The sequence below is a fragment of the Triticum urartu genome, chromosome 6 (genome assembly GCF_003073215.2).
Source record: "Triticum urartu cultivar G1812 chromosome 6, Tu2.1, whole genome shotgun sequence".
Lineage (NCBI taxonomy): Eukaryota > Viridiplantae > Streptophyta > Magnoliopsida > Poales > Poaceae > Triticum > Triticum urartu.
The window spans coordinates 391,153,271-391,180,610 of NC_053027.1; the positions used below are offsets into that span (position 1 = coordinate 391,153,271).

The 27,340-nt window shown below is 45.1% G+C and overlaps 2 protein-coding genes and 2 long non-coding RNA genes across 7 annotated transcripts; 1 reads left to right on the plus strand and 3 right to left on the minus strand.

The window, feature by feature from the left end:
- Positions 1–6,699: 6,699 nt before the first annotated feature.
- Positions 6,700–7,600, minus strand: LOC125513683. Its single transcript, XR_007286088.1, has 2 exons — positions 7,437–7,600; positions 6,700–7,038 (listed from the first exon to the last, which is right to left on the minus strand). It is a non-coding gene; the product is annotated as an uncharacterized LOC125513683 (long non-coding RNA).
- Positions 7,601–7,606: 6 nt separating this feature from the next.
- Positions 7,607–11,273, minus strand: LOC125513682. Of its 4 annotated transcripts, none has more exons than XR_007286087.1 (6): positions 10,485–11,273; positions 9,694–9,839; positions 9,159–9,320; positions 8,275–8,525; positions 8,087–8,183; positions 7,607–7,952 (listed from the first exon to the last, which is right to left on the minus strand). It is a non-coding gene; the product is annotated as an uncharacterized LOC125513682 (long non-coding RNA). The 4 variants fall into 4 exon arrangements; XR_007286085.1 differs by having other exon boundaries at positions 8,275–8,477; positions 10,485–11,270; XR_007286086.1 differs by having other exon boundaries at positions 8,275–8,482; positions 10,485–11,270.
- A 797-nt stretch (positions 11,274–12,070) lies between these two features.
- Positions 12,071–15,232, plus strand: LOC125513684 (inorganic phosphate transporter 2-1, chloroplastic). Its single transcript, XM_048678847.1, has 3 exons — positions 12,071–12,807; positions 13,638–13,829; positions 13,989–15,232. The coding sequence occupies exons 1-3, from the start codon at positions 12,118–12,120 to the stop codon at positions 14,799–14,801; spliced, it is 1,695 nt and encodes a 564-aa protein (XP_048534804.1). The 5' UTR covers positions 12,071–12,117; the 3' UTR covers positions 14,802–15,232.
- Positions 15,233–16,812: 1,580 nt separating this feature from the next.
- On the minus strand, positions 16,813–17,513 carry LOC125513685. Its single transcript, XM_048678848.1, has 2 exons — positions 17,318–17,513; positions 16,813–17,215 (listed from the first exon to the last, which is right to left on the minus strand). The coding sequence occupies exons 1-2, from the start codon at positions 17,453–17,455 to the stop codon at positions 17,063–17,065; spliced, it is 291 nt and encodes a 96-aa protein (XP_048534805.1). The 5' UTR covers positions 17,456–17,513; the 3' UTR covers positions 16,813–17,062.
- Positions 17,514–27,340: the final 9,827 nt, after the last annotated feature.

Sequence of the window (27,340 nt, forward strand, 5' to 3'; positions counted from 1 at the left end):
ATTGGGACAAGCATCACAGGAAGTATGTCGTACAGTTTGCGCTTAGTGTGGAGCAAGCTAGGGCTGGAAAAGGAGTCCAGCTTCGTGAGCACTGCCCGATCGCGTTCAACAACTATCTCACATGGTTTCTTGCAAGTACCCGTGTGGAGGTATGCAAGCCGGCGTATGCTGAGGAGATTTTGGAAGAACCCACCGTTTTTGATGAGGTAGCCCAGCACCAGTACAACGCATTAGTCAGGAAAGGCAACTCAGTGATCCCTTCAGCTCCAATGATGAACTTTGTGGTATTTTCCCTCTTTACTTTTCATTCACACTATTCACATCTTCGCTTGCCTAACACGTTAATACCATTTCTGTTCATAGCGTGCCCAGATCAAGAAAGCAGCTGATGAGACCGAGACTATTCTTGAAACAACCCCGGCTGGCAAAAGCGATGGGGAAGGTGCACTTCGAGCATTCATCAAGGTTCACATCTCCTTCAAACTAGCACTTAACATGTGTTTCTACGTTCGATGTCTCATTCACTTGTACATGTTGCAGTGCCAGGGCCAAAAGTTAAGGCGGCTATCAAACCTTTTCGGTTGTCGTGACCCCGAGTATGTATCACCAAAACGGTCTAGGTCGGCGACACCATCAGATCCCGCTTCGGGGCAGGGCCATGGTGATCATTTGGAGGATGAGGATGTGGGTGTGGTCACCCAAGAGGTATGGCATGAGCATATATATCCAATTGTTGATGCATTGCTAACTATATCCTCACACATGGTCTTTCCATATCTTTTGTTGATGCATAGGTTGCTGATGATATGACCTTGGGGACGTACCAGGTTAGGTCCGCATACAGGTTAAAGCCTAGGACGGGAATCAACAAGTACACACCTGAAGACTTCACCCAAAGAGGCAAAAGGACAGTCGGCACCTCGCGGATGGCAGCTTTGGATGACTATTTGGATGACGATGTGGATGACGTGGAGGAACTGGAGCCGAAGCAGGAGCGGGTTCCTCTTCCTAGGAAGGTGAAGAAGTTAGCCAGCAAGAGGGGGGAGCAGCCAAAAAGCGCTCAAGGAACTAGTCATCGTCCTCTATTTGTAACGTTGAACTTGAAGTGGTGGTAGCTTGTAGTAATGTGGAACTTGTTATGTCAGTGAACTTGGAGTTGTGGTAGCTCTATGTTGAACTTGATCCTCTTGTATGTCTTAGTTATGTTGAACTTGGAGTGGTTGTCTTAGCAATGTTGAACTTGTTGTGTTAATAATGTTCAACTGTGACTGAAATGTTGAACTTAAAGATCCTGACTGCTTATTCTAGGAAATGTTGAACTCTGCCTGAAAATGACCCAGTTTGCAAGTTACATCCGTGCAACGCCTAGTCTGGAGGCGCCACACTGAGCAGTGCAACGCCATGGAGCTAGGCATTGCACTTGTACTTAGCGAATTTTTTGGCATATGCACACATATTCCGATGATGTGAAGTAGGATTGATACATAGCAAGCAAAGAACTGTGAAGACAACATATGCACAAAGTACTTCACGACACATAGTACTTCACGACACATACTAGTTCATAATACATAGTACTTCACGACACATAGTAGTTCACAACCAAATCGAGGAGGAGAGATAGTAGTTCATGACACATAGTAGTTTAGAGGATAACACGATCATCGTCCACAAGCAATTTGAAGATGACATAGCTCTATTGCGTAGAGCAAGGCCCCTTTCCCTTCTTCTTCTTCCTCTCTTCTTCCTCCTCCTCCTCCCTTTTCCTTATGAGGATGACCTCCTTAACCACCCTCTCCATAAATATCTGATCCTCCCTCTCTTTTTTTCAGCTGCAATTGCCCAAAGCTTCATGGTTCCTTCTTCAAAATCCTTTTGACGCTTCTTCTGTGCCTCCTCACATTTCCTCACCAACGCTTTCTCCCTAGCGCGCATCGCATTTGATGCTCTCACTTTTGCCTTCCTCTTCTCCTCAAGCTCCTCTTCCTTCTTCTTCTTTAGCTTGGCTGCATCCTCCTCTCTAAGCTTCTTCGCAGCCTTCTCCCACCATCCCGCCATCTCATCTTCGCCATCCTCCTTCATTGTTGGTTTGTTGGGTTGGGAAGCCGACATACCTACAATGAGTGAAACATAATGGTTAGTAAAGACAATAAGAACAAATGGAAGCACATGTAAAATAAGAACATGTGAAAAATAAGAACATATGAAAAACAAGAACATATGAAAAATTATAGTTAGTAAGCAACATACGAAAATGGTCCATCGAGGTATCCAAACATTCCTCTATAACGACCTTGCCCTTGTCCATCACCACGACCAAGTCCATCACCAAGGCCAAGACTATCACCACGGCCAACACCACCACCACGAGCTCTACCACCACCACGGCCTAGACTACCACCACCACGGCCTCTTGTAAGTCCTAGTTGCCGACCTCTTTGTTGCCTAGATCCTCTTTGGCTAACACTTGGTTGGCTTGTCACTTGTTGTCTACCACTTGGTTGGCTTGGCACTTGTTGGCTACCACTAGGTTGGCTCCCACTTGGTTGCCTTGGCACTTGTTGGCTACCACTAGGTTGGCTCCCACTTGGTTGCCTTGGCACTTGTTGGCTACCACTAGGTTGGCTCCCACTTGGTTGCCTTGGCACTTGTTGGCTACCACGTTGTTGCCTTCGCACTTGTTGGCTACCTCTTGGTTGGCTTGGCACTTGTTGGTTACCACTTGGTTGGCTCCCTTGTGTAGCTCCTTGTTGGCTAGTGCTTGCATCATTTTTCTTGGACCTTTTCCTTGGTTTTGTACATTTTCTTTTGTTGTGGCCATGACCTTTGCATTCCCCACAACGGGAGCTCTCATGAGGCTCTTGGAATTGGTCGTTTCCCGCTTCGCGGCGGCCACCATGGCCCCATTCGTCCATGTCGCCTCTAAGACGCTTTGTCCTACGTCTACCCCGTTTAACAACCTTCAACTCCGGATCCGGCCATAGTTGAACTCCATGGTACTCCGGCCATTGTGATTGGTCAAAGTATGGGTGAAAGCGGGGAGCCCATGTTTTCTTGACCATCATGATTAAGAACTCCAACTCCCTCATGGTGCGTGGGTGATTGATGTCCACATTTCTAACGCGACCGGTGGTATACAAGTGTGAGCATGGGAGATGAAGCAACAATGGCCTCCCGTAAGAGCAATCACATTGTGTTAACGACACCTTGAAAGCCCGACCTCCATGTTACCGGCCATCGTTTGTGGTTCCTCCTGGCTCTTTCACTTCGTACTTCCACTCTTCGTTGTCATATAATATAGCTTCTTCTGAGTCTGCCTTCCGTGATTGAAATTCTAACCATTCATCAACCTTGGGTGGGAACTTGTACTTGTACTTGCGCGGGTTCTCACCCGCTATCTGTGCATCAGTTTGCATCGAGTACTTTAGAAAGTACGCATTCATCTTGTCAAATGTGTATTGAACTATTGTCGTCACGGGTAATCCATGTGCACCTTTGAGCACCCTATTGAAGCATTCGACCATATTGCTTGTCATTTGACCGTATCTCCGGCCATCTTCATCAAAAGCACGTGCCCACTTGTTCCGGTGTTGAATGTGCCTATTGATAAAGTCTTGGCCCCCGGGATCAAGTTTTTTGTGTGCGAGCAATTTGTTCAACAAAGTGGTGAACCGCTTCTCGGAGAAAGCGAGACAACAATCTTGAAGATCATCGGCCAACTCCTTAAGGCCACATGCCCTATAGAAGTTCGAACAAAAGTGCCTCATGCACCATCGATGGTGCAACGGAGCATGCCCGGGAATGTCAATCTCCACCGCGTTAAGAATTCCTGGATGCCGATCCGATATGACACAAATTTCCCTTTGAGCGGGTAACACCTTCGTCCTCAAAAGACGCAAAAACCACTCCCAGTTGTCATTGCTCTCCGCTTCAACCAAAGCAAATGCCAATGGCAACACCCGGTTATTGGCATCACTTGCTATCGCAACCAACAAGGTGCCATTGTCTTGTCCGGTCAAGAACGTGCCATCAATGGCGATGACCGGCCTACAGTGTTCGAAAGCCCTCACGCATTGCTCGAACGCCCAAAATGCATGGCCAAATACTCGGACTTTCCTTCCTTCATGAACTGCTGTTTGGTGCCCATGAGGCTTGACCACATGAACCATGCCCGGGTTTGTGGCAGCCATGGCTAACAACAACCTAGGGATTCGGTTGTATGCTTCCTCCCAAGTACCATACAACATCTTAAATGCGGCTTGCTTCGCCTTATATGCCTTGCCGTACTTCACCTTGTAATAAAAGGTGGCTTTCACAAGGTCAATGACATGTTGGACGCTCATTATTGGAAGTGTGGATATTGAGTTCGAGAGCCTGTAAGTGATGAACTCGGACGTGAGTTGTCTGTGGTCTTGGGACACAATCTTGCCATCCACCCTTTTGCCTCGGCACATGTGAGTTGGCACACAACTGACTACGTGCCAAGTGGGACCTCCTTTCCATGGTCTTGCACACACAATCCATGGACATATTTCATCTTCACATGCACATGCAACCGTGTAGCGCACATTGACGTTCGAGTGCACCACCTTGTGTGGACGATAATGCGTAACCGAGTAGTTGTCGAGCCACATCTTCAATTCCAAGAAGGTTTCGAACTTAGACCCTTTAGCAATCCGGTTCTTGTCGTCTCCCAAATCACGGTGAGAGCTTGGCCTAACCCCAAGAGATATAGATTTGTCACCATCCACAACGGCTTCATCCCCGAGACTAGCATCCTTGAACAATGGTGTCTTGTGATCCCAACCGAATACCTTCTCGAAAGCTTCGGTCTCCTTCACTGTGAACCCGTCCTCATCAACTTGTTCATCGGGACCTTCGTCATCCGAATCCGGTGCATATGCACGGGAAAAAGGGATGGAATGCTCCATTGTCTCTTGCAAATGATATTTGTCGAGATCACCCACATTGTTGTCATGGAGATCAACTTCATTGTCATCGTCCGCATACTCATCATTGTCCTCTTGCAAAGCTTCATCTTTGTTGTTTGTAAACGGGCTCAATGTTGGCCTCACTTCTTGGGTCAAAAGAGGTTCAACAATTTCATCTCGCTTCAAGGGTGGGGGGCTACTAGCAACCAAAGGGGGGGTTCCGGTTCAAGTCCAAATGCAAACTTGAATCAACCTTCTTCGTTGCAAATAACTCAAGAGCCTTGTCAAGTGATTCGGCCACCGTTTCCTTGTATGCAACCCAACGTTGCTCCGAGTTGACACGCATTGTCTTCCAACGAATGTGCATTCCAAAACCTACATTATGCCTTCCCTCCAACTCAACGATATCACTAGGGTCCATCCAATTCAAATCTTTCCTCACTTGTTGCAAGAGCTTCGCATAGCTAGGACCACTATCAAACACCATGTCAAGCTCATCCGGGTCCGGTTCAATATTGCCTTTCAAGAAGGCGTATTTGTCCCCATGATGAACAAACACATATGTTCTTCTCATCCCTATAAGCATTCAAACAACACAACGTAACATTGCTTCCATGAGTACTAATTTAAGGATTAACACGGAATACAAACCCTAAAATATATATCAAACAACAACTCTAACCCTAACCATAACCCTAACCCTAACCATAACCCTAACAATAACCCTAACCCTAACCATAACCCTAGCACCAACATAAGAACACCCATAAGAATAACCCTAACATACTAACAAAGCCTAATCATAGGAAATTGGCAAACAAAGATCTCACATATCCATGTAAATCTCTAGATCTAAACAAAACTAGGGTTTCCCCAAACTAACAACAAATGAGCAATTAGATAACATTACTTGGATCAAAACAAGGGGATCGGAGAAGATTACCTTGAGGGAGGGTTTGACTTCGAAATCCACAGATAAATTCTTCAAATTTGCAAGATTTGAGAGATGATTTGAGATGGGGAGAGAGTGGGAGAGGGGCAAAGCTCGGGTTGGGGTGTGTGGGGTGGGGGAGTGGGGGAGGGGGACCCAGCCCCTATCTAAGTCATAGTGCAGCGCCCGACAGCTAGGCGCTGCACATTACATGTGTGGCGCCTAGCTCGGAGGCGCTGCACTGCTGGGTGCGGGCCCAGGGGCTGCCACGGTGGACTGGCGTGCAACGCCCCCGAGCTGGGCGTTGCACCGTAAGGTGTGGCGCCTGCGTGACGGGCACTACATAAAAAGGTCAGGGGAGTGAAATAGTTTCACGGGCAATTCATTCTGTGAATTGATTTCGTCCAGAGGTTAAAATTGTCAAATTTGTTAAAATTGTCAAATTTGCCCGCCAGGGACAAGGAAAACCTAATCGCTCTGCTTGTCGCCAACAAGGACCCCACCGTCACACAGGGGCCGGACCCAGATCAACATTTTGCAGCAACTAGGGGCAGGGGCGCGCCTCCTCTGCATGCCTGTGCGTACTAACCTTGCTGTTGCATTTATCCATGGTTCATGGTCCTTTTGAATCGTTCAACAACTTATTATATTGGTGGTGCATCAGTGCTTGTCAGAGACAGACAGGAGCAGCAAAGAAACAAAATTCCAACTCCTGCAACTGCACGCTATCTAGACAGGAGCAGCAAAGAAACAAAATTCCAACTCCTGCAACTGCACGCTATCTTTGACTTTTCTTTATTTAGTTCAAGGGCCAGTCTGAATAATACACACCAGAAATTCACTCAAAGTATAATTAGCACCATCTTATTCATAATCCCACGATGTAACTATGAAGGCTTAAAGTCAACTGTTAGGAAACTCTTCAGAATGAAAAATCATTCTGTTTATTCTTACATAAGTTCAAGTTGCCACTACTGAATTTGTAATCTTGAAAGCGTCCTGGATCACCACAGTTACTGCAAATGATGCCAATCAGAGAATTCTTGTCGGCACAAAGCTCCAAACCTATACATGAATGGTATTGTACACGAAAAATGATTAAGACAGTGAGAATTTAGCATGCTCTTTATCAGCTCCTTCACCTTCTAAATCTTTCCTTTAAACTTATTTCCAGATCTGCAGTAAATATGTGTGCAGAAATCAGTCCTCGTCTCATCGGCAAGAAGGAATAAAGATCTATAAACTTCGGGTACTATTTTCGTTACAAAACTGAAGAGCGAATTATTGGCATCTACATCATGCAAAAGGAAAGTAGTTGTTGAGTTCTTAACCATTTGAATGGTCTAAATAGGACAAAGAAATCTGTCAATTTGTATAAGAGAAAAATAAGAGATAATGAGTTCTTAACCATTTGTATGGTCTAAATAGGACAAAGCAATCTGACAATTTGTATAAGAAATAAATAAGAGATAACGTAAACAACAGAACAAAAGGGTTAGGTTCAGAAAGTAAGGAAGCAGTGAACGGCAAATCATTATCAAATAAAAAATCAAACAACGAAAAAGAAACATTACCTATGCATAATTTCTTGGCTCTGTAGGAAATCAAGACCCTTAAGGATATGGCAGGTGAAGTTGTGGACAACAGATTCTGTCATTGCACCACAATGTTGACTAATGCACTTATTAACTGAACCCGGATGAACATATTCCAGGTATATCTAGAATCTATCTTGTGTCTGCAAGGATCCATATAACTTATTTAGCAAACTAACGTGATGGAGCCATTGAGCTATATATCTATGTCTATGTACTTTATTATCAAGAAATAGTTATGGATTATTTTGCCTTCTTTCTTCAGGGTACGGGTATGAACAATCTTCAGCGCACATAAACAACTGAAACAGCAGATAGCTGCTACTCCTTCCCTTGTTCTGCATCAGCCGCCTGTCTTTCCCCTGTACAATTTGCTCAATAGTGCTGCAGCAACTGTATCTTGGTTTCAGTTCAGTTGGTTAAATCCTAAAAAGGACACGACTCACCTGTTTTGATTTCGAAGTAGAGCAAGACAGTCCATCGTCTGAATGAAGCCTAGTAGGAAAATATCCAGGTTATAAATTCGCACACATACAAGTAAAAAGTGAACACAAATTACCAAAGGTCAATTTCACACAAAGCAAAGAACATTAGGTATTTACAGAGGATTGTGATATATGTACTCATACTTTGATATGCAACGGATCAAAAAAAGCTGTGTGTACATGTGTGTACTTCGTCCATGTCCAGAATAGGTATGGATGATTATCAACAACAGCGTCAGACCTGCATCGTGTACCAATGATCACCTAAGTCCAAAAGGCTTATAAGAATCAAAAAGTGAGAAAATAATCATGTGCTAAACGAGCACCCCTACCAGCCTCTCACTGCAAGGAATCCATCTCCCGATGAGTAGATCTGGAGGTGAAACAGGGGGAATTGAAGCGAGAACCAGACTCACGTCAAGCATACACCAACTCACCGGCTTCAATTAGTAGAACTGGAACCACAAAATAGTTGAACCGATCATAATCCAGATTGCCAGATTAGACGGTACTGAGCAGTTTCATCCATCCCGCACTTACCTCAACCCATTAAAAAGCTTTATAAGGAAATGCAGCCCTTGCACTGGAATGTGTAAGATTGCACATTTCAATGGAAAAATAAACTTTAGATAAATACTAATCCCTCGGTAAACTTTTATAAGACGTTTTAGGTGTACAAGTTTATAGAGGGAGTACTTTCTAAACTAAATGAGGAAACCAGAAGGGGTGTTTGATTCTACTGCGTCCTACGACAATGAGTAGCAACACCATGATTTTAAGAATTATAGTAGGTAATTTTGTCACTTGTAACTATAAATCGATCCATACGTTGCGTTCTAATCTTGATTTTGTTTACTGGCCTATAAAAGGAACAATTGCATTAAAATACATTGTGTTCGCTTCGGTCCATATATTTTATCTGATTTCAGGCCCTAAGCATTACCAAGAGTCCAAGACTAATAACTATTTCATTTAGTTCCCAAATGGCAGGGATGTGAGTACGCCATACACCATATTCAGAGTTGATGAGACTCAAGAATATTAGTTCAAATAGGGCAGCATGATGGGAAAGAATATTTAATGGCATTTACAGGATGCAATCCAAACAACAGTACAAATTATTTCACAAGTGATATAACCTCCAAATAAAATGTTGTCCTACTTTATGCCGACAGTAGAGTAGAGCTCATCACAGTGGCATCAATAAGAAAATTACCTCGACTTCTGATTTCCTCACTGTTTTAATCATGAATAGATCATCTTGGATTAGATAAAAGAAACTTCTGCTCTCTCCAGGCAAAGGCAGCGAGCTTCTTTTGCTTTGAGACAAAGGAGTGGGAGAATGCGGTCCTGCCACAGATTGTGCCCTGCTCAACTCCTGAAAAAGTATATCCATACATAATAGTTAGATGCATAATTATTTTCCCTTTTTGTACGTAACTAATTTTCTATTGTTGGTGGATTGCCGGTGATAGTTGCACTTGCAACTTGTCATTTTTAAAACCTTAGGACCAACAATGTGGCCTCAGACTATGTTTAAGCACAAACCAAATTTTGGCCTGACAGAGCATAACAGTGACATGCCTCTTAGGCATTAGTGCCAGCTAATGGAGAGAAAAACAACTCTGCTGCTCTCGCCAAAGCACAAAATATTTACCAGACTAAACAGCAAAGATCATTTTTAAGAATCTAAAGCATGCATTGTTGATTGTAAGAATAATAAAGCAAGGTGCTAACTTCTCATGGTTTACCTGACTTATAAACTGATTGGCGCAGGAGTTTGTTTCCTTAGCAAAACTGGTGACAAAAGGGCATGAACAATGGAACCCTCCAACTGTGTTGTGGCAAGTTGCAGAGCCATGGCAGGGGCCTGGACTCTACGCACATTCATTGACATCTGCAGTGAAAATCAAACATAGCGCACGATCCCTATAGTGAGTCTTTTGAAGGCAATGCAATAAACAGATCGGCGATTGGAGTATATAAAGATAACTATAACGTGACACTTGATTTAGACTTTATGTTTGAAGAACTGGGTTGCAATTATACTTAAGAAAGTATCAAGTAAAAGTGAAAAGGTAATAACAAGGGCATTATCTGCACTGTCTTTTATCAATTATGGAAGTGAGATGACATTCAAGATGCAAGGCATATCTAATGTAACAAGCTGATCAGAAGTACGTGAAAAACAAGTACAATATATACAGATTTTTAGTATAATGTTTTTTCCCTCCCTTTTTAGGTTGTTGTTCTCCCATTAATATCCATCTACTTACATAAGTATGCGTAGAAGTTTATTTGCGACCTCCATTGCCCAATAGACACAACCCACACAGTCTAACCACTGATTTTCCTTCCTCTATTCCAATTTTTTGCATGATTCAGACAGGAAAATAATTTGTTCATAGTGCAAATCCTTTTGAGTTTGATATATAAAGTGCAAACTAAAAATGCATGCTGAGCTGGGAGAGCAACATGTTTGTGCATCCCCCAGAGATCCTGACACTGAACTCAAAGAAATCAACCAAAATCAACTCTTTACCTAGGTGCTCTGCAGAAACTCCTTCAAACTCTTCAGTTGGGGATCCAAAGAAAATGATCCACATCTCCACCCTGACCTCGTCCCCGTCCTCCGTGGGCTTTCAGTTCGACGCAGACGGCGTCGTGGGGTGGGAGCAGCGCGAGCATGAGCTGAGGTTGGATCTTCGAGGGGCTGGGATGGACGGATCCGCGGACCATTTAGTGGCCCTTGGAGAGGAGGAGCTTGATGAGCCACGAGGCGATGAAGCCTCCTGCGCTGGTCACGCACACGCTCTTCCTAGCCGCCGCCGCCTCCATGCTCTTTCTTACTCCCCACTCCCACCACCATCACCCCCTGCACGAACCTCCTCTGCCACGCATCTCCTGCAGCCACCTCCGTGCGAGTAAGGGGGGAAGGAATGGGAGGAGGCAATGTGCGAGAAGGGGATCAGGGAAATCGAGTGAAGGAAGAGACGTGCCTGCGAAGGGAGATGACGGCGGCGGCGCGTGTGCGTGGGGCTCGATTGCGGCGAGGCGTTATCTGGGGAGGTTTCTTACAAAAAAAAACAAGTTTCTATACCATACAGTAAAATCAAGAATGACGTGGACACGCCCATCGACCGCCCCTTGCGCGACTGTTAATGGGTGGTATGGTCTAGCGGGGTGCCGACCTGTGGACATGACACCGGCGCCGTAGCTGATATAAAGGAAACCTCCGACTCCGAGACATGGACGCCAATAATTCCTCTCAGCAGCCGTCTGGACTCGAGCACAAAGTGGTTACATTTTCCCTGTGGTCCTTTTGCCAGCAGCACGGTATCATCCCATCTGCTATAACAAAATGGCAAAAGCAAATCACAATCACAATGCAGCTTCATACACATACCACAAGACTGACAATAAATGAACTGCACGAATCTTGGACCACAGCCGTTCTTGCAAGAGGACACAATATCCATGAGATGTCCTCTACTCCACAACACTCTGTTACATTGTCATCAGTAATAATTATACATTGTTGTTGTTGTTGCCATCAGTAATAAGTATGGCGCAGGAAATTCTATAGTGTGTATTAACAAAAGCAGTGAGAATAAGAACAGTAAAAATGCATGATGTCCTGAGAGGGACACTAGTTCCGGTTACTCTACACAGTGCATAACACAAACATGAAACGGCAAAAGGAACAGAAGAAACATCATTTTGCTTCAATCAAAATCCAACTACCCTAAGAAGATGCTAATGCCAGGCTAAAGGCCAGGCCAAGAATCAAAACAACAGGAAGAGACACGTATTTGGATCTTGAGAAGAAACGGAGTGGAGGGAGGTCCAGTCCAGACATCCATGCAACAGAAAACAAACAGTCCAGCAGCCCGCTGCGACCCCAGATTATGGATTAGGCGGGAATCTTGCCGATATCCCCTTCCACCACTCGTTCCTTCCCACCACTCGTTCGTCCCAGCCCAAGCTGGGCCACCACAGAAAGCAAGCTCTTGCTTCCATCCACAGCTCCCTCCTATGGCCACCGCCCCCCCCCCCCTTTTCCTCTCCGTCTCACTGATATCATCTCATCTCTTTCTTCTTGGTGCCATCCCCCCCCCCCCCACCCCCCCGCCCCCGCCCCCCCCCCTCCCCGCGGTTTTTGCTTCTGCCACTCCATGTCTCAATCTTCTCCTTTCTTTTCCATTGCCCCCGCACATGCTGGAGCAGGAGGGCAAGCTGCGGCTGCCGCTCTCCTGCTCCGTTGCCCTGCCGCTCAGCTGCCACCTGCCATTCACTGCTTCCGTCTGGCTAAAGTGTCGCCTGCCAAGACACTGAGCTCGCACCTGGTGCTTCCGCGCGCCACACTCTCCTCCTTTGCAAACGCTGACGATGGCTCCGGTGCAAACTCAGATGCCTCGGGGGAGCAGAGCGGAGGATCCGAACTGTCAGAGATGGCAAAGGCATTCCATATTTCACCACGGATGGCCATGTCAATCTCTGTGGTGATTGCATTTGCAGCTCTCACTGTTCCCCTGGCCATGCGCTCACTGCTCTTCCATGGGACGACCAAGATGAAGGTGCTGGCATATCTGACCCTCTTGTCAGGATTCTACATGGCATGGAACATTGGAGCCAATGATGTGGCAAATGCCATGGGGACGTCGGTCGGATCTGGGGCTTTGACTCTCCGGCAGGCAGTGCTGACTGCAGCTGTGCTAGAGTTCTCTGGTGCATTCCTTATGGGCACCCATGTCACCAGCACCATGCAGAAGGGCATCCTCGTCACATCCGTCTTCCAAGGAAATGATTCTCTGCTCTTTGCTGGATTGCTGTCCTCCCTCGCTGCTGCTGGTACATGGTTGCAGGTAACATTCCGTCACAGATAACCCTTTTGAGATTTGTTATACCATGTCAATCAGATGACGCGGTCCCTTGGTTCCACTAGCATCAATCACATAATTATTCAAGATTCCCACAGTTTCGTCTATAAAAAAACAGAAGATGTAAGATATCTTCAGTGCCATATTTATGATACTACTAGTTTCACCTATCTGACAGCAAAAACCTATGCACTTGTAGATGCTAGTTGATGGAGTGCTTGAGTTTTGGCATGCAAATGCTATCTCTGATTCTAGGGAGCCTGATTATATAAGAAACTTTTATCCGAAGATAAGTAAGAAACCAGCAAAGGGAAAGGCACTTGACAGATTCAAATTCAACGTTTGGTTTTAGCCTGGTTGATGTGGAAATCAGAAAACTTTGATCTAAATTTTGAGTTTTAGGATCCAGTTATAGGCAGATTCAGGATCATCAGTTCAAACTTCAAGTGCACCTCACTTCCAATTCACAGAGGTTGCTATCGGAACTTTGAACAACTACTTCAGTTAGGGAAAGTACAGAAACAACAAATAGGGGTAACTGAACAGAAAATGCTAATATATTATGCTGGAGTAAGAAATTTTAGTGGATCACTAATTGAATTATTAGGTAATATGTTTCATCTATTTGTGCAACAGAGTGTTGATATTGATACAATCGAGTGAAAATTCAATGCAATTAGCATGCTTACCAAAATATATTTTATCATCACCAAATATAATATATCCACAAGCAATGCACTTGAGTTTACAGCCTTGAGAATGTAGCATATATTCATAAGCATCTGTCTGGATTACCCTTTTTTTATTTCTTATAGGTTGCTTCCTCTTATGGCTGGCCTGTGTCAACTACCCATTGTATTGTTGGGGCTATGGTTGGTTTTGGGCTGGTATATGGAGGGGTCAATGCAGTTTTCTGGAGCTCCTTGGCTAGAGTATCTTCATCATGGCTTATTTCTCCTCTGATGGGTGCTGCAGTCTCATTTCTTGTTTACAAGTGCATACGCAGGGTGAGTACTATACTAACTTTACTTGCAACATGGTAAATGAGAAAACAAGACATCTTTGTGATATTAGTCAGACATCTTATTGAGCAGATAATCACAGAAACTAAAATCTCCTAAATAAAAGACACAAACACTATTTCTACTAACCATGTTTCACTTCAGTTCGTGTACAGCGCACCAAATCCAGGTCAAGCTGCAGCTGCTTCTGCACCTATTGCAGTTTTTACTGGTGTCACTGCAATCTCGTTTGCCGCTTTCCCTCTCAGCAAGACATTTTCCATTGCCGTTCTGCAAGCATTAGTATGTGGGGCAATAGGAGCTGTCTTTGTTAGCAGGGCAATCAAAAAACAGCTTGGTGATCTACTGTCTTCGGAAGCAGAAAAGATAGCAACAGCTGACAATACAGATGTTCAGCAAGGTGGATTTGACGTCGCTGGCCCTAGAGGAGCTCAACTGCAGATTGTCTACGGCGTATTTGGCTACATGCAGGTCCTGTCAGCATGCTTCATGTCATTCGCTCATGGAGGCAATGATGTCTCCAATGCCATAGGGCCTCTGGCCGCAGCTTTGTCTCTTCTTCAAGGCGTAGCAAGCAGCGCTGAGATAGTCATACCGACTGAAGTCCTTGCTTGGGGTGGTTTTGGAATTGTCGCAGGGCTTACAATGTGGGGTTATAGAGTCATAGCAACAATTGGCAAGAAAATCACCGAATTAACACCCACAAGGGGGTTCGCAGCAGAGTTTGCGGCCGCTTCTGTGGTCTTGTTTGCATCTAAGCTTGGGTTGCCAATATCTGCTACACATACACTTGTTGGTGCAGTGATGGGTGTAGGATTTGCAAGAGGTCTCAACAGAGTCAGAGCAGAGACTGTTCGTGAAATTGTGGTCTCCTGGGTGGTCACAATTCCAGTTGGTGCTTTGCTATCAGTCATCTATACATTAATCTTGACCAAGATTCTGAAATACTTTATGTGAGTGCTTTGTGAGATACAGTTGCTGTTTTGAGAGGTCCAGCCGTTGTCCCTAAATTTTTTATGCTGTAAAAGAATGTGTAACAGTGAATAGATGAGCCAGTTCCGGGAGTTTCCAGCAGAGAAATTGAAAAGATTTGTCAGAGAAAATAATCATTTTCCTGGCAACAAAACATGATTAGGATAAAGGGTTTACGGTAAATAATCATGTTTGAGACTCCCAGCTTCTTCATCTTTTATCTCTAATGTACCACCTATCTGACTATATCTTTATATTTTCTTCCAGAAGGTGGAATATTTCAATTTCTTGTAGAGATATGATTAATTGATCATACATAATAGACAATGGTTCGTCTCACTACCCTTGTAATTATGCCACATTGACGATATTGCTGTTTCAGCGCCACTATAAATGTGAATCTTTTTCTTTTCTTTTTTCTTTGGCCAAAATGGAAGAACCACGTGATAAATAGTAAAAGGCAAGTTCGGTATTACATGTATGTAGAATTGCTGAAAGTAAAAAATAACAATGAGATTAGAGGAACTGGTCATCAACCCGCGGGGCTACATGAGAAATATTTAGTCTTATTGAAGAACACAAATAAGTAGGATTTATTTTTATTGAAGAACACAAATAAGTATGATTTATTTTTATTGAAGAACACACATAAGTAGGAATGTCTGAATAAATCCACAAGGAAAAAATCTACGAAAAACTATACAGAAATACGATTGGTTTATTATCATTTCAGATCTTGGTTGTCTGAAAGGCTGATCATTATGTTTCTCTAATTAGTCTTTGAGAAGATGGTTTTTGCACATGTTCACTAACTCTATGACGAGTAACTTCCTGCCATGGTATCATTCTGTTTACTAACTAGTCTTGAGTATATCAATGGGTATGACTTGATGGGACATGTTTTTCAACAATTCTCATCAGATTTGTGGACAAACTCATCAGTAACATAGTAGGATTTCCTTTTTGTGGGCACAAGCATGGAAGTACTTAACTGAACTTGATCAACATCAAAATTTCCTTTTCCTTAAATCATATATGTTCATGAGATCAAGGATAGACGATATATGATATCCTGACCATGCACACTATCGTGGATGTAAGGGTGGGGCCAAAAGGTTAATCTGTGCATGCTAAGGATTAGGAGCATCAAACTATATATAGATAGAGATGACAGACACAGAAGATGGCACGTCGAACCTTTACTAATATTTACCATGGGTTAGGGAATGGACCAGGATCAGGGCACCCGTTGGCATCAACGGTTATGCCCATGTATGTAGCCATGAACTTTCTCCACCTGATACGACGCCTAAAACTTCTAGCAGCTACTTAGCTACTCCCTCTGTCCCACAATATAAGACGTTTTTGTAAGCTATGTTAGCTTGCAAGAACGTCTTGACGGAGGGAGTAGTTTATATCCTCCACTACTTCACAGCTTACTCAATCATTGCTGTTGTGTCGTTCCGCTTCTTCCTGCATGTGCTGCTCCTGCTATGATGACTCTTTATTAATGAGAATGAGAGGCCCTGGAAAGCAGTCCACTGAAATTTAACCAACGTGGCTAAATTTTGCATCCACCGGGAGTCAAACCTAGGCTAGGAAGGTGCAGACACGCCACTGCATTCTCACCACTGGGCTGGGACCTGGTCCTCGTCAATAACCATAAGTCCATAATTTTGATCCATTGCCTCTCAATACTTGGTAAATGCTTCCGCTCACATAGAGATGATCTACTTGGCACCCATGTTTCATAACTGGAGTAGTCAAACATTGAACCCTATCTCTAATCGAAATGATACAATCCAATCTCTATGGCGGCCATCCACAACACTAAATATAGATTGACCATAACAATTTACATACATGATGCTTCAGAAAGGAATACAAGGGGCGCGTTAGTTTATCACATGTCCCTAGCTTCCAAATACAGATACCCAATATCATCAGCATATAACTGACTCACTGTAAAGAAACTTGACCAAGAGGCACAAGGCAGTAAGGCATTCACATAGAGTAATGATTGATATCGGTGTTTCGATAAATACTTGACAGCATTAACAAGCTAATCCAAGGGTAGGTAACCCCCCGAATCGTCAAAACACCATGTAGCAAAGTAAAGTATGATAGCTTGGACAGATTGATCTAATAACTAGAGATAATTGGGGATCTCGGGCTGCAACAAGCGTACAGATTGGTTCGCAGAAAGGGCAACGTCTCGGGACTGGAGCCTGGGGGAGCAGGACGGCTCAGCCGGTTTCTTGGTCGAAGTCGTCCCCGTCGGACTCGTCGACGTTGTCGACGTCGTCCTCCTCCACCTCCGCGTCGTACTCCTCCTTGACGTCGTTGGTAGGCTTGCCTATGATCACCAGGTTGCTGTTGGTCTTGCGGATCGCGTTCAGCTGAGAGGCGAGAGCAAGAAAGAGCAGAACGGGGCAGGCGTTAGAGCCGCGGCGTGCGGTGGGGACGAAGGACACGGGCAGGAAGGGGAAGAGCAGCAGTACCTTGTCCTCGAGGTCGGATTCGGCCATGGCGAGGAGGAGCTCGTCCTCCTGGGTAGTTGCGGGCACGGGGAGGAGTGTGGACGCCGGAATCAGCGGCGGCGACGGCCACTGCCGCATCAGCGCCGGAAATTGCAGCATCTCCTCTTTCACCACTTCGCCGCCGCTACTTCGGTTTTGGGGGGGGGGGGGGGGGGGGGGGGGGGGGGGGGGGGCGCGGGGTGCCGAAGGCCAGGTTTTCCGCATGCGTCAAAACGAAATCACTAACACTGTGTTTGAATGTATGTATTCAGGCTCCGAATTGTGAATTGGTATTGGGAGGTTTCAATTCAGCTGTTTGGATGGCCTTTGTATTGGCAGGTGGAAACGTATCTTAATACAGAGCGTGATTTTCCCCACCTGTGCACGTTGCTGGTGAATACCAAGCCCGAGGCCTTCGATTTGTTCGAAAACGCTCGCTCCCGCAAAACGTATCGCTTCGTTTCGCCTAGGAAATAGACAGACATCCGTGGAGGTACCGCGCCTCCACCCATGGAGCTCCGCCCTCGTCCCTCGCTCGCCGGACTCTAAGGACCCCCTCTCCCCCGCCGCCAAGGGGCAGGGAGATCTGCCGCCGCGCTCGTCCCTCTGAGGCTCCGCCGCCCATGGAGCAGAGGAGTAGGGAGCTCCGTCGCTGCCCTCGTCCCTCGCTCTCCTCGGCTTCAAAGGAACCCGCCGGCCTCCAAGACCTCCCCCTCCTCCCCTCGCTGCTACTATGTAACGCTCTCGATGCGGTTATATCTCCCACGTGTCGAAGCACGACTTAGAGGCATAACCGCATTGAAAGCAATGTCGCAAGTGAGGTAATCTTCACACAACCCATGTAATACATAAGGGAAAGAGATACATAGTTGGCTTACAATCGCCACTTCACACAATTACATGAATAAAGTATTACATCAACCAGATACAATCAGGGTCGACTACGGAACCAAAATAAAAGAAGACTACCCCAAATGCTACACAGATCCCCGATCGTCCCGACTGGGCTCCACTACTGATCAACTAGAATGAAACAACATAAAGGACAAGATCTTCATCGAGCTCCTCCTTGAGCTTGGTTGCGTCATCTGCATGGACTTATCGGCACCTGCAAGCTGGTTTTGGAAGTATCTGTGAGTCACGGGGACTCAGCAATCTCACACCCTCGCGATCAAGACTATTTAAGCTTATGGGTAAGGTAAAAGGTATGAGGTGGAGTTGCGGCAAGCGACTAGCATATATGAAGGCTAACATACGCAAAAGAGAGCGAGAAGAGAAGGCAAAGCACGTTCGAGAAAGTATGATCAAGAAGTGATCCTAGAACAACCCATGTCATGCATAACTCCAACACCGTGTTCACTTTCCGGACTCCGCCGGAAAGAGACCATCACGGTAACACACGTTGTTGATATATTTTAAAATAAGGTCAACTTCAGGTTTTCTACAACCGGACGTTAACAAATTCCCATCTGCCCATAACCGCGGGCACGGCTTTCGAAAGTTCAAAACCCTGCAGGGGTGTCCCAACTTAGCCCATGACAAGCTCTCACGGTCAACGAAGGATATTCCTTCTAGCGGGAAGGTCCGATCAGACTAGGAATCCCGGTTACAAGACATTTCGACAAGGTAAAGCTAAACCAGCAACACCGTCCGAATGTGCCGACAAATCCCGATAGGAGCTGCACATATCTCTTTCTCAAGGCACACTCAGATTGTCCTAGGTACGGGTAGGCCATCCCAGAGTTGCCCCTGGTGGCCACCGGCAGCTGACAGGTTGGACCAACACTCAGAGGAGCACTGGCCCGGGGGGGTAAAATAATGATAACCCTCAGGAGCGCGACTCCCAAGGAAAAAGAAAAGGCTAGGTGGCAAATGGTAAAACCAATGTTGGGCATTGCTGAAGGAGTTTTACTCAAGGCGAACTGTCAAGGGGTTCCCATAATAGCCCAACCGCGTAAGGAACGCAAAATCCGGGAACATAACACCGATATGATGGAAACTAGGGCGTCAAGAGTGGAACAAAACACCAGGCATAAGGCCGAGCCTTCCACCCTTTACCAAGTATATAGATGCATTAATTAAATAAGATATATTGTGATATCCCAACAAGTAAACATGTTCCAAACAAGGAACAACATCTCCATGTTCCAACAAGGAACAAACTTCAATCTTCACCTGCAACTAACAACGCTATAAGAGGGGCTGAGCAAAGCGATAACATAGCCAAACAACGGTTTGCTAGGACAAGGTGGGTTAGAGGCTTGGTTCAACAATATGGGAGGCATGATAAGCAAGTGGTAGGTATCGTAGCATAGGCATAGCAAAAGAGCGAGCATCTAGCAAGCAAAGATAGAAGTGATTTCGAGGGTATGATCATCTTGCCTGAAATCCCGCAAGAAAGAAGAACGAGTCCATGAAGAAGATAAGCGGACGTAGTCGAACGGATCCTCACAAACGTGACGTTATCGGAACCAGCCCGAAGAAGCAAACACCGGAAAGAAGCACACAACATAGTAAACAACCGACACATGAACATGGTATGATATGCGGGATGCGGTATGCGATGCATATGCATGATTTGCAAAGGAATGAATGAACCTGGCCTCAACTTGGAAATCCAAGTGTGCCACTGGAAAGGTGAGATGAAAACGCTTGAAGACGATGTAAAGATCACCGGAATCGGAGTTACGGTTTGGAAATGGCAAGCAGTTCAAATATGGCACCGATCTGCGATATACAGCAAGTAGCCATCTAAATGCAACAAGATGAACATGCTACAGCACTCAAACATGGCAACAAAATACATGGCAGGGATCCATTCATGATGCTTAACAAAAGATGAACACTGAGCTACGGCCAATTCATCCATTAACAGGCTCAAACAAGCATGGCAAAAATGCATTTGGTAAATAGATTTCAGACTTAGTGAAATTAACACTTGTCTGGAATTTCAGATCAGGTAGCACACTTTGGAGCATGAAAACTATAAGCTACAGGGCCGGAACATGGCAAAGTAAAGCATGGCATGGAGCTACTCAAAGAGCTTAACAAAAGTCCCTTAGTGACCTTGAGCCAAAAGGGATCAGAGAATACAATTGCAAGCATGTGAACATGGCAAAAACATAATCAGATCACAGACTTAGTGAAAAACTGGAGCATGCAAATCAGATATCAACTAGGCATGTTAACGAGCTCGATGCACTCACTACAGAGCATGACATGACAATCTAAACATGCACCCATCAAGAATACACATTATACAAGCTAGACATGGCAAGAACAATAACATAGCATGCACGGATCAACTACAACATCATCGGCAAAATTGCTAACAAGTAGACAATCTGCCCAGATTCACGAAATAGCAAAAGTAGAGCTCGATTGACTCAAGCTAGGGTGCTCCATAAATGCAAACAAAGAAATGGATAGATAGAGCACTACAAGATTACCAAAACATCCTTACTGATCATCCTCAAAAGAGGCACGGATCACTAGGAAAAAATATGAACATATGGCATAATGAGATAAACAGATCAAGGTCTTAGTGGAAATGCTAAGTCCCTGAAATCAGCATTAACGGATGCATCACTTTGCAAGCTTGTGCTAGTCACCACACACATCACAAAAATACATGGGTTGCACCTCTGGAAAGATGGCAAAGCATGTAACGAAACATATGTAGAGCTCATGGGCATATCATGCACACAATAATCATGGCAAAAATGACAAATAGCTACTTGGTGCAGCAGATCTGACAACTCAAATAGCTCTCTTCCAACAGCATTTCGGGCATCAAGATGAACTCAAATGAAAATGATGCAATGAGACGAAATGATGTGCTCTCTGCGACGAACATTTTGATATGCTATATGCCCAAAACGGAGCTACGGATGATGAGTTATGGCATGATGAACATGGGCATTTGAAACTGGGAATTTCGGGAACTTGGTAGAAATCGACCTCGGGTGAACAGTGGTCAACGGGGGCGATTCGCGAGGATGACCGGCTCATCGGTGAAGGTCGCCGGAGACGGCAGGGGCGGCGCCGGCGAGGCAGATCCGGGGCGGATCCGGCCAGATCTCGCCAGATCCGGGCGCGGACGCCGAGGAACGGGCCGGACGGCGAGCTTGGCGAGGCGAAGGTAGTGGCGAGGTGCGGGCGCCGGTGAGATGGCGCGGCGGCGCGGCGAACTGCTCCGGCCGGCTCGGGCGGCGAGCATCTCCGGGCGGCGGCGCGGAGGAAGCGGCGTGGCGAGGCGGAGGGAGCCGGGCGGCGGGGTGGCTCCCCAGGCGGCGGTGCGGATCTGGGCCCGCGCGGGCCCGCGATGGGCTCCGCGGGCCGACGGCGCGAGGACAGCGGCGGAGGATAGGTGGCGCGACGCGATTCGCTGCGGCGGGAGGTTGGACGTGTCCGGCCGCCGGGCGGACATGTCCGGTGGCGCGGGGAGGAGTGGATCTAGGGTTCATCCGCGAAATGATCCGAAATTTCGGGGAGGGGTGGTCTTTTATAGGTAGAGGGAGTTAGGAGAGTCCAAATGAGGTGCGGTTTTCGGCCACGCGATCGTGATCAAACGCTCTAGATGATGGAGAGAGTTTAGGTGGGTTTTGGGCCAAAATGGAAGGGTGTTGGGCTGCCACACACACGAGACCTTTTTGGTCCCTCGGTTAACCGTTGGAGCATCAAACGAAGTCCAAATGGTACGAAACTTGACAGGCGGTCTACCGGTAGTAAACCAAGGCCGCTTGGCAAGTCTCGGTCCAATCCGGAAATGTTTAACCCCCACACATGAAAGAAAGGTAGAAATGACCACCGGAGGAGAACGGAGCGCCGGAATGCAAAACGGATAACGGGGAAAATGCTCGGATGCATGAGACGAACATGTATGCAAATGAAATGCACCTGATGACATGATATGCAATGCATGACACGCAAGCAATGACAAGGCAACAACAGCGAATAACTAGAGGACACCTGGCACATCGGTCTCGGGGCGTTACAACACTCCACCACTACGAGAGGATCTCGTCCCGAGATCTAGAATGGCACCGGAGGGAAAAACGGAAGAGAAAGAGAAGAGGTAAAAATAAGTTGCTTCTTTGACAAACGAGTGAAACCAAAAAACCTTGAAAAGGTTACACAAATTCGAGAAAAGAATACAACGAAGGTGAACAAGGTCGAAAACACTCCGTTAGAAAAGAGGGACAAAGAACATTGCGAAAACCTTGAGGTTTAAGGGCAAGATATATATTGAAACCACTCCGGTTAAGTCAAGATAGAGAAGGATTAAGAATGATATAATTTGGACAGCACTCCGTCTGAGAAGGGACGCAAAACTTGATAAGATGAGAGAACTTGAATGAAGGATACGACACTCCGGTTAAATGGATAAGCGCGAAAAGAACACGATCATGACAAAACAAGAAGATGGGTTGAAGAGAGCAACATCACATGCCTCCGGAAGAAAGAAATAGAAGATAGATAATTGAAAGAAAAGAATGGGGAAGAAAATGCCAGTTTCTGCCACAAAAGAGCTTGAGAGGGCATCCTTAGGAGGAGGGTCGAACGGAGTTGTTGGAAAACCAACAACGAAAGGAATAAGATTGATATGGTCTTATGGAATACATCTCAAATTATGAGGTGACAATCTGGCACTCATGGGAAAAAGAATTGGATTGATAAGAACAAGGAGACGAGAAGCTATCTCACCGGGAGGATAAATGAAGAACTTGGATCATTGATAAACACCATAAAAGCGACAATCCTGAAAGGAAAGCTTTAGGTGAAATATAACCCAAGATAAATCGAATGACAAGATTGATGGATTTAAAATATCTCATCCTTGACAACATGTGAATCATGAAACATGAACTCAAATTATCAAGAATGACATAATACCACCTCCAATAATATGGTAGAAAGAATTGCACTCCGGATTGCACGAAGAAGAAAGCTTTAGCTTCTTTGAAGAGAATGTTGATGAACACTTCGAGAAGGAAATTAAATCCTTGATGAAACCATCATGTAGAGCCTCCATGAAGAACTTAGGTAACAAAAGGATGATCAAACGGAAGGAAAGAGAAGTTGAAAACACAAGGTGAAGCCTTGCGATGATATGATGGATCTTTGGAATGATAATTGAAATAGCTTTGGGCTCCGGAAAAGAAAGATGGACAACTTGAATCGATAATTTGATGAACCTCCGGAATAAGGAAATTAATCACTTGGATGAAATGAAAAATAAGAATTACGTTGTGCGCATCCTTCACCTATTTAGATTGATGACAAGCCACGGAATTGGCATACTACTTATTCTCGTAGAAAATAATTAAAAGAGATATATCAAAACTTGAGAAGGTCTTCAACAAGTCACCGGTAGGATAGAAAACAACGAAAGAATTAGTATGACAACCAAGGAAGAGATCTTGAGCGAACCACCGTAAGAGTTGAAAATGAAAGTAACAAAGGCACAATTCACCGGAAAGAATTGGAGAACGAATGAAGATACTTGAGGTAAAATAAATATATGAAAACGAAGAGATCACGAGCTGATTGGAGAAATACTTGAATGATGCACCGGTAAGATTTGGAGAACCATAGCTGAAAGCTGAGAATGAATAAATTCTGAGATGATGGGCTCCGTAGAAACAAACTGAAAAGAATCTTGAATTGCTCCGGATAGGTGAAAAGAATTCTCACAATCAAAACAATTATGAGAGGATGGCCTTGAATTAGAACCACGAATCTCTGAGAGAACGGATAAGATATGGAGGTAAAACTCTTCTTCGGTCTTCAAATGACGACGAAAAACACCACCAAGAATTATTGAGACACTCCGGGATGATTAAAAGAGGAGAAGTTGAGCCAACGATGAAAAGAATTCGACAGATCTTGGAGAAAAGCATTTGACTGATGATAAATCATTCTTGCGTCAAACTCCGAAAAGAAATTTGAGGATAGCTCCGGGAAAATAAGAGGATTCGGGTAAGATCCTGGAAAAAGACCTGTGGGTTAGGGCCCACTCAATAGAAACACCATGAATGATTCAAAAGAGAGGTTGCACCGGTTGAGTTACATGGCTTGAATGATATAACAATCTCGAAATAGGTTGAGCGGATCTTGGATGACAAGACGAGCCTTCTGAGATATCTTCAGCACTCCGGAACAACTGAATAGCGAGAGGTGAATGATTAAGAATTTCACCGGCATGAGAAAGCATTGAAATGAGGAAAAGGGTATGATCAACACCAAAAGCTTGATTTGAATCCACCGGAGAAGAAAAAGAACAAAGAACTATGAAGTAGAAGCTCCGTTAGTATCTTCATGAGAATCACCGGATAAGAACATTGAAGGAAAAGAATGGAGAGGCTTCACATCAATAAGATGGATACTCGATTAAGAGATCTGAATCCTTGGAGAAAACAAAGGGAGGTAGGGTGGGAAAAAACAAAGACAAATTAGAATGGATGAAACGAACCCCGTTGAGAAGAACTGATACTTGATCTTGCGGTTGTAGAAATGATCGGATCCATTTGAAGAGAAAACACGCCGGTGAAAAGGATTGACAAGACAATATTGATGATCAAGAAGGATTGGTATCCACATCGGAGTATGAGAACACCATTTGGGGAAGGTATGGAATCAACACTTGACATTGAAGCAACTCGAATACCACAACTCAAAACAAAACAAAGGATTGACTTGCAGAATAAGCCGGAACAAACATATGATAGAGATTTCATCCGAAGTTTTCGTGGTGGGGCCTACACGGGCTCGATCGTACAGCACCATCATGTACAAGGCAGTGCACATGACATACGAAGCGTCCCCGAGTCGGCATAGCCAAGGACTCTTTAAGACACAACGAAACCAATGTAAAACCAACCGTGGATAGGCGGACCACTAGACGTCGAACCCCAATTTCATATCATACATCTGTCGGAAAGATATCCTAAGAGCTACTTGAATTACCACCTATGAAACTCCCGAACCTTTCCGGTTATGCAATCAGGTGTTGGGGATACAGGGGAAGCATAATATCTCACCCAAAAACTAGCAAATCCTACATCCAGCTGTATCCATCCTTCAACACATAACCAAGAAACCTTCGGAAATCATCTACCTCAACCTTCGAAAAGCATCCGTTATACGAGTTATGGCAATACTCCCGAACTCCCGCCCCAGTACTGGGTGGCGTCGAGGTTATCTCACCAACAACTGCTAAAAGAGATTTTCGATGTCGGCGAAACAAACTCAAGGTATCCAGAATGCACGATAAAATTGTGACGACAACACCTCGGAGCTCAACTCCCCGGGACACTGCCACAACCCCTAAATGACAGGAGGCACCAAGAACAATGTTCTCGTCACAATCCATCGGAACGATTCCAAGATACCCGCGTGATCCTTAAAAAAATTTAGTGAAATTTGAGAAGAGAAGAGTCAAAACTCTACGTCAGGATGCCTTACCAGAGCGATGAGGAGACTGGGGAGTAAAAAGAATTCCTAACTCTCCGATATATAATTCCTAAATGACTCAAAACATTTTTCTAGACCACAAACTCGCCAGCTACGATCAAGTAGGGGGCTCCTAAGGTCGGGGAAGGCTCTGATACCAACTTGTAACGCCCTCGATGTGGCTATAGCTCCCACGTGTCGAGGCACGACTTAGAGGCATAACCGCATTGAAAGCAATGTCGCAAGTGAGGTAATCTTCACACAACCCATGTAATACATAAGGGAAAGAGATACATAGTTGGCTTACAATCGCCACTTCACACAATTACATGAATAAAGCATTACATCAACCAAGATACAATCAAGGCCCGACTACGGAACCAAAATAAAAGAAGACTACCCCAAATGCTACACAGATCCCCGATCGTCCCGACTGGCTCCACTACTGATCAATAGAACGAAACACATAAAGGATAATATCTTATCGAGCTCCTCCTTGAGCTTGGTTGCGTCACCTGCACGGACTACATCGGCACCTGCAAAGCTGGTTTTGGAAGTATCTGTGAGTCACGGGGACTCAGCAATCTCACACCCTCGCGATCAAGACTATTTAAGCTTATGGGTAAGGTAAAAGGTATGAGGTGGAGCTGCGGCAAGCGACTAGCATATATGGAGGCTAATATACGCAAAAGAGAGCGAGAAGAGAAGGCAAAGCATGTTCGAGAAAGTATGATCAAGAAGTGCATTTGAAGAGAAAACACGCCGGTGAAAAGAATTGACAAGACAATCTTGATGATCAAGAAGGATTGGTATCCACATCGGAGTATGAGAACACCATTTGGGGAAGGTATGGAATCAACACATGACATTGAAGCAACTCGAATACCACAACTCAAAACAAAACAAAGGATTGGCTTGCAGAATAAGCCGGAACAAACATATGATAGAGATTTCATCCGAAGTTTTCGTGGTGGGGCCTACACGGGCTCGATCGTATAGCACCATCATGTACAAGGCAGTGCACATGACATACGAAGCGTCCCCGAGTCAGCATAGCCAAGGACTCTTTAAGACACAACGAGACCACTGTAAAACCAACCGTGGATAGGTGGACCACTAGACGTCGAACCCCAATTTCATATCATACATCTGTCGGAAAGATATCCTAAGAGCTACTTGAATTACCACCTATGAAACTGCCGAACCTTTCCGGTTATGCAATCAGGTGTTGGGGATACAGGGGAAGCATAATATCTCACCCAAAACTAGCAAATCCTACATCCAGCTGTATCCATCCTTCAACACATAACCAAGAAACCTTCTGAAATCATCTACCTCAACCTTCGAAAAGCATCCGTTATACGAGTTATGGCAATACTTCCGAACTCCCGCCCCAGTACTGGGTGGCGTCGAGGTTATCTCACCAACAAACTGCATAAAGGAGATTTCCGATGTCGGCGTACTAAACTCAGGTATTCCAGAATTGCAACGATAAAATTGTGACGACAACACCTCGGAGCTCAACTCCCCGGGACACTGCCACAACCCCTA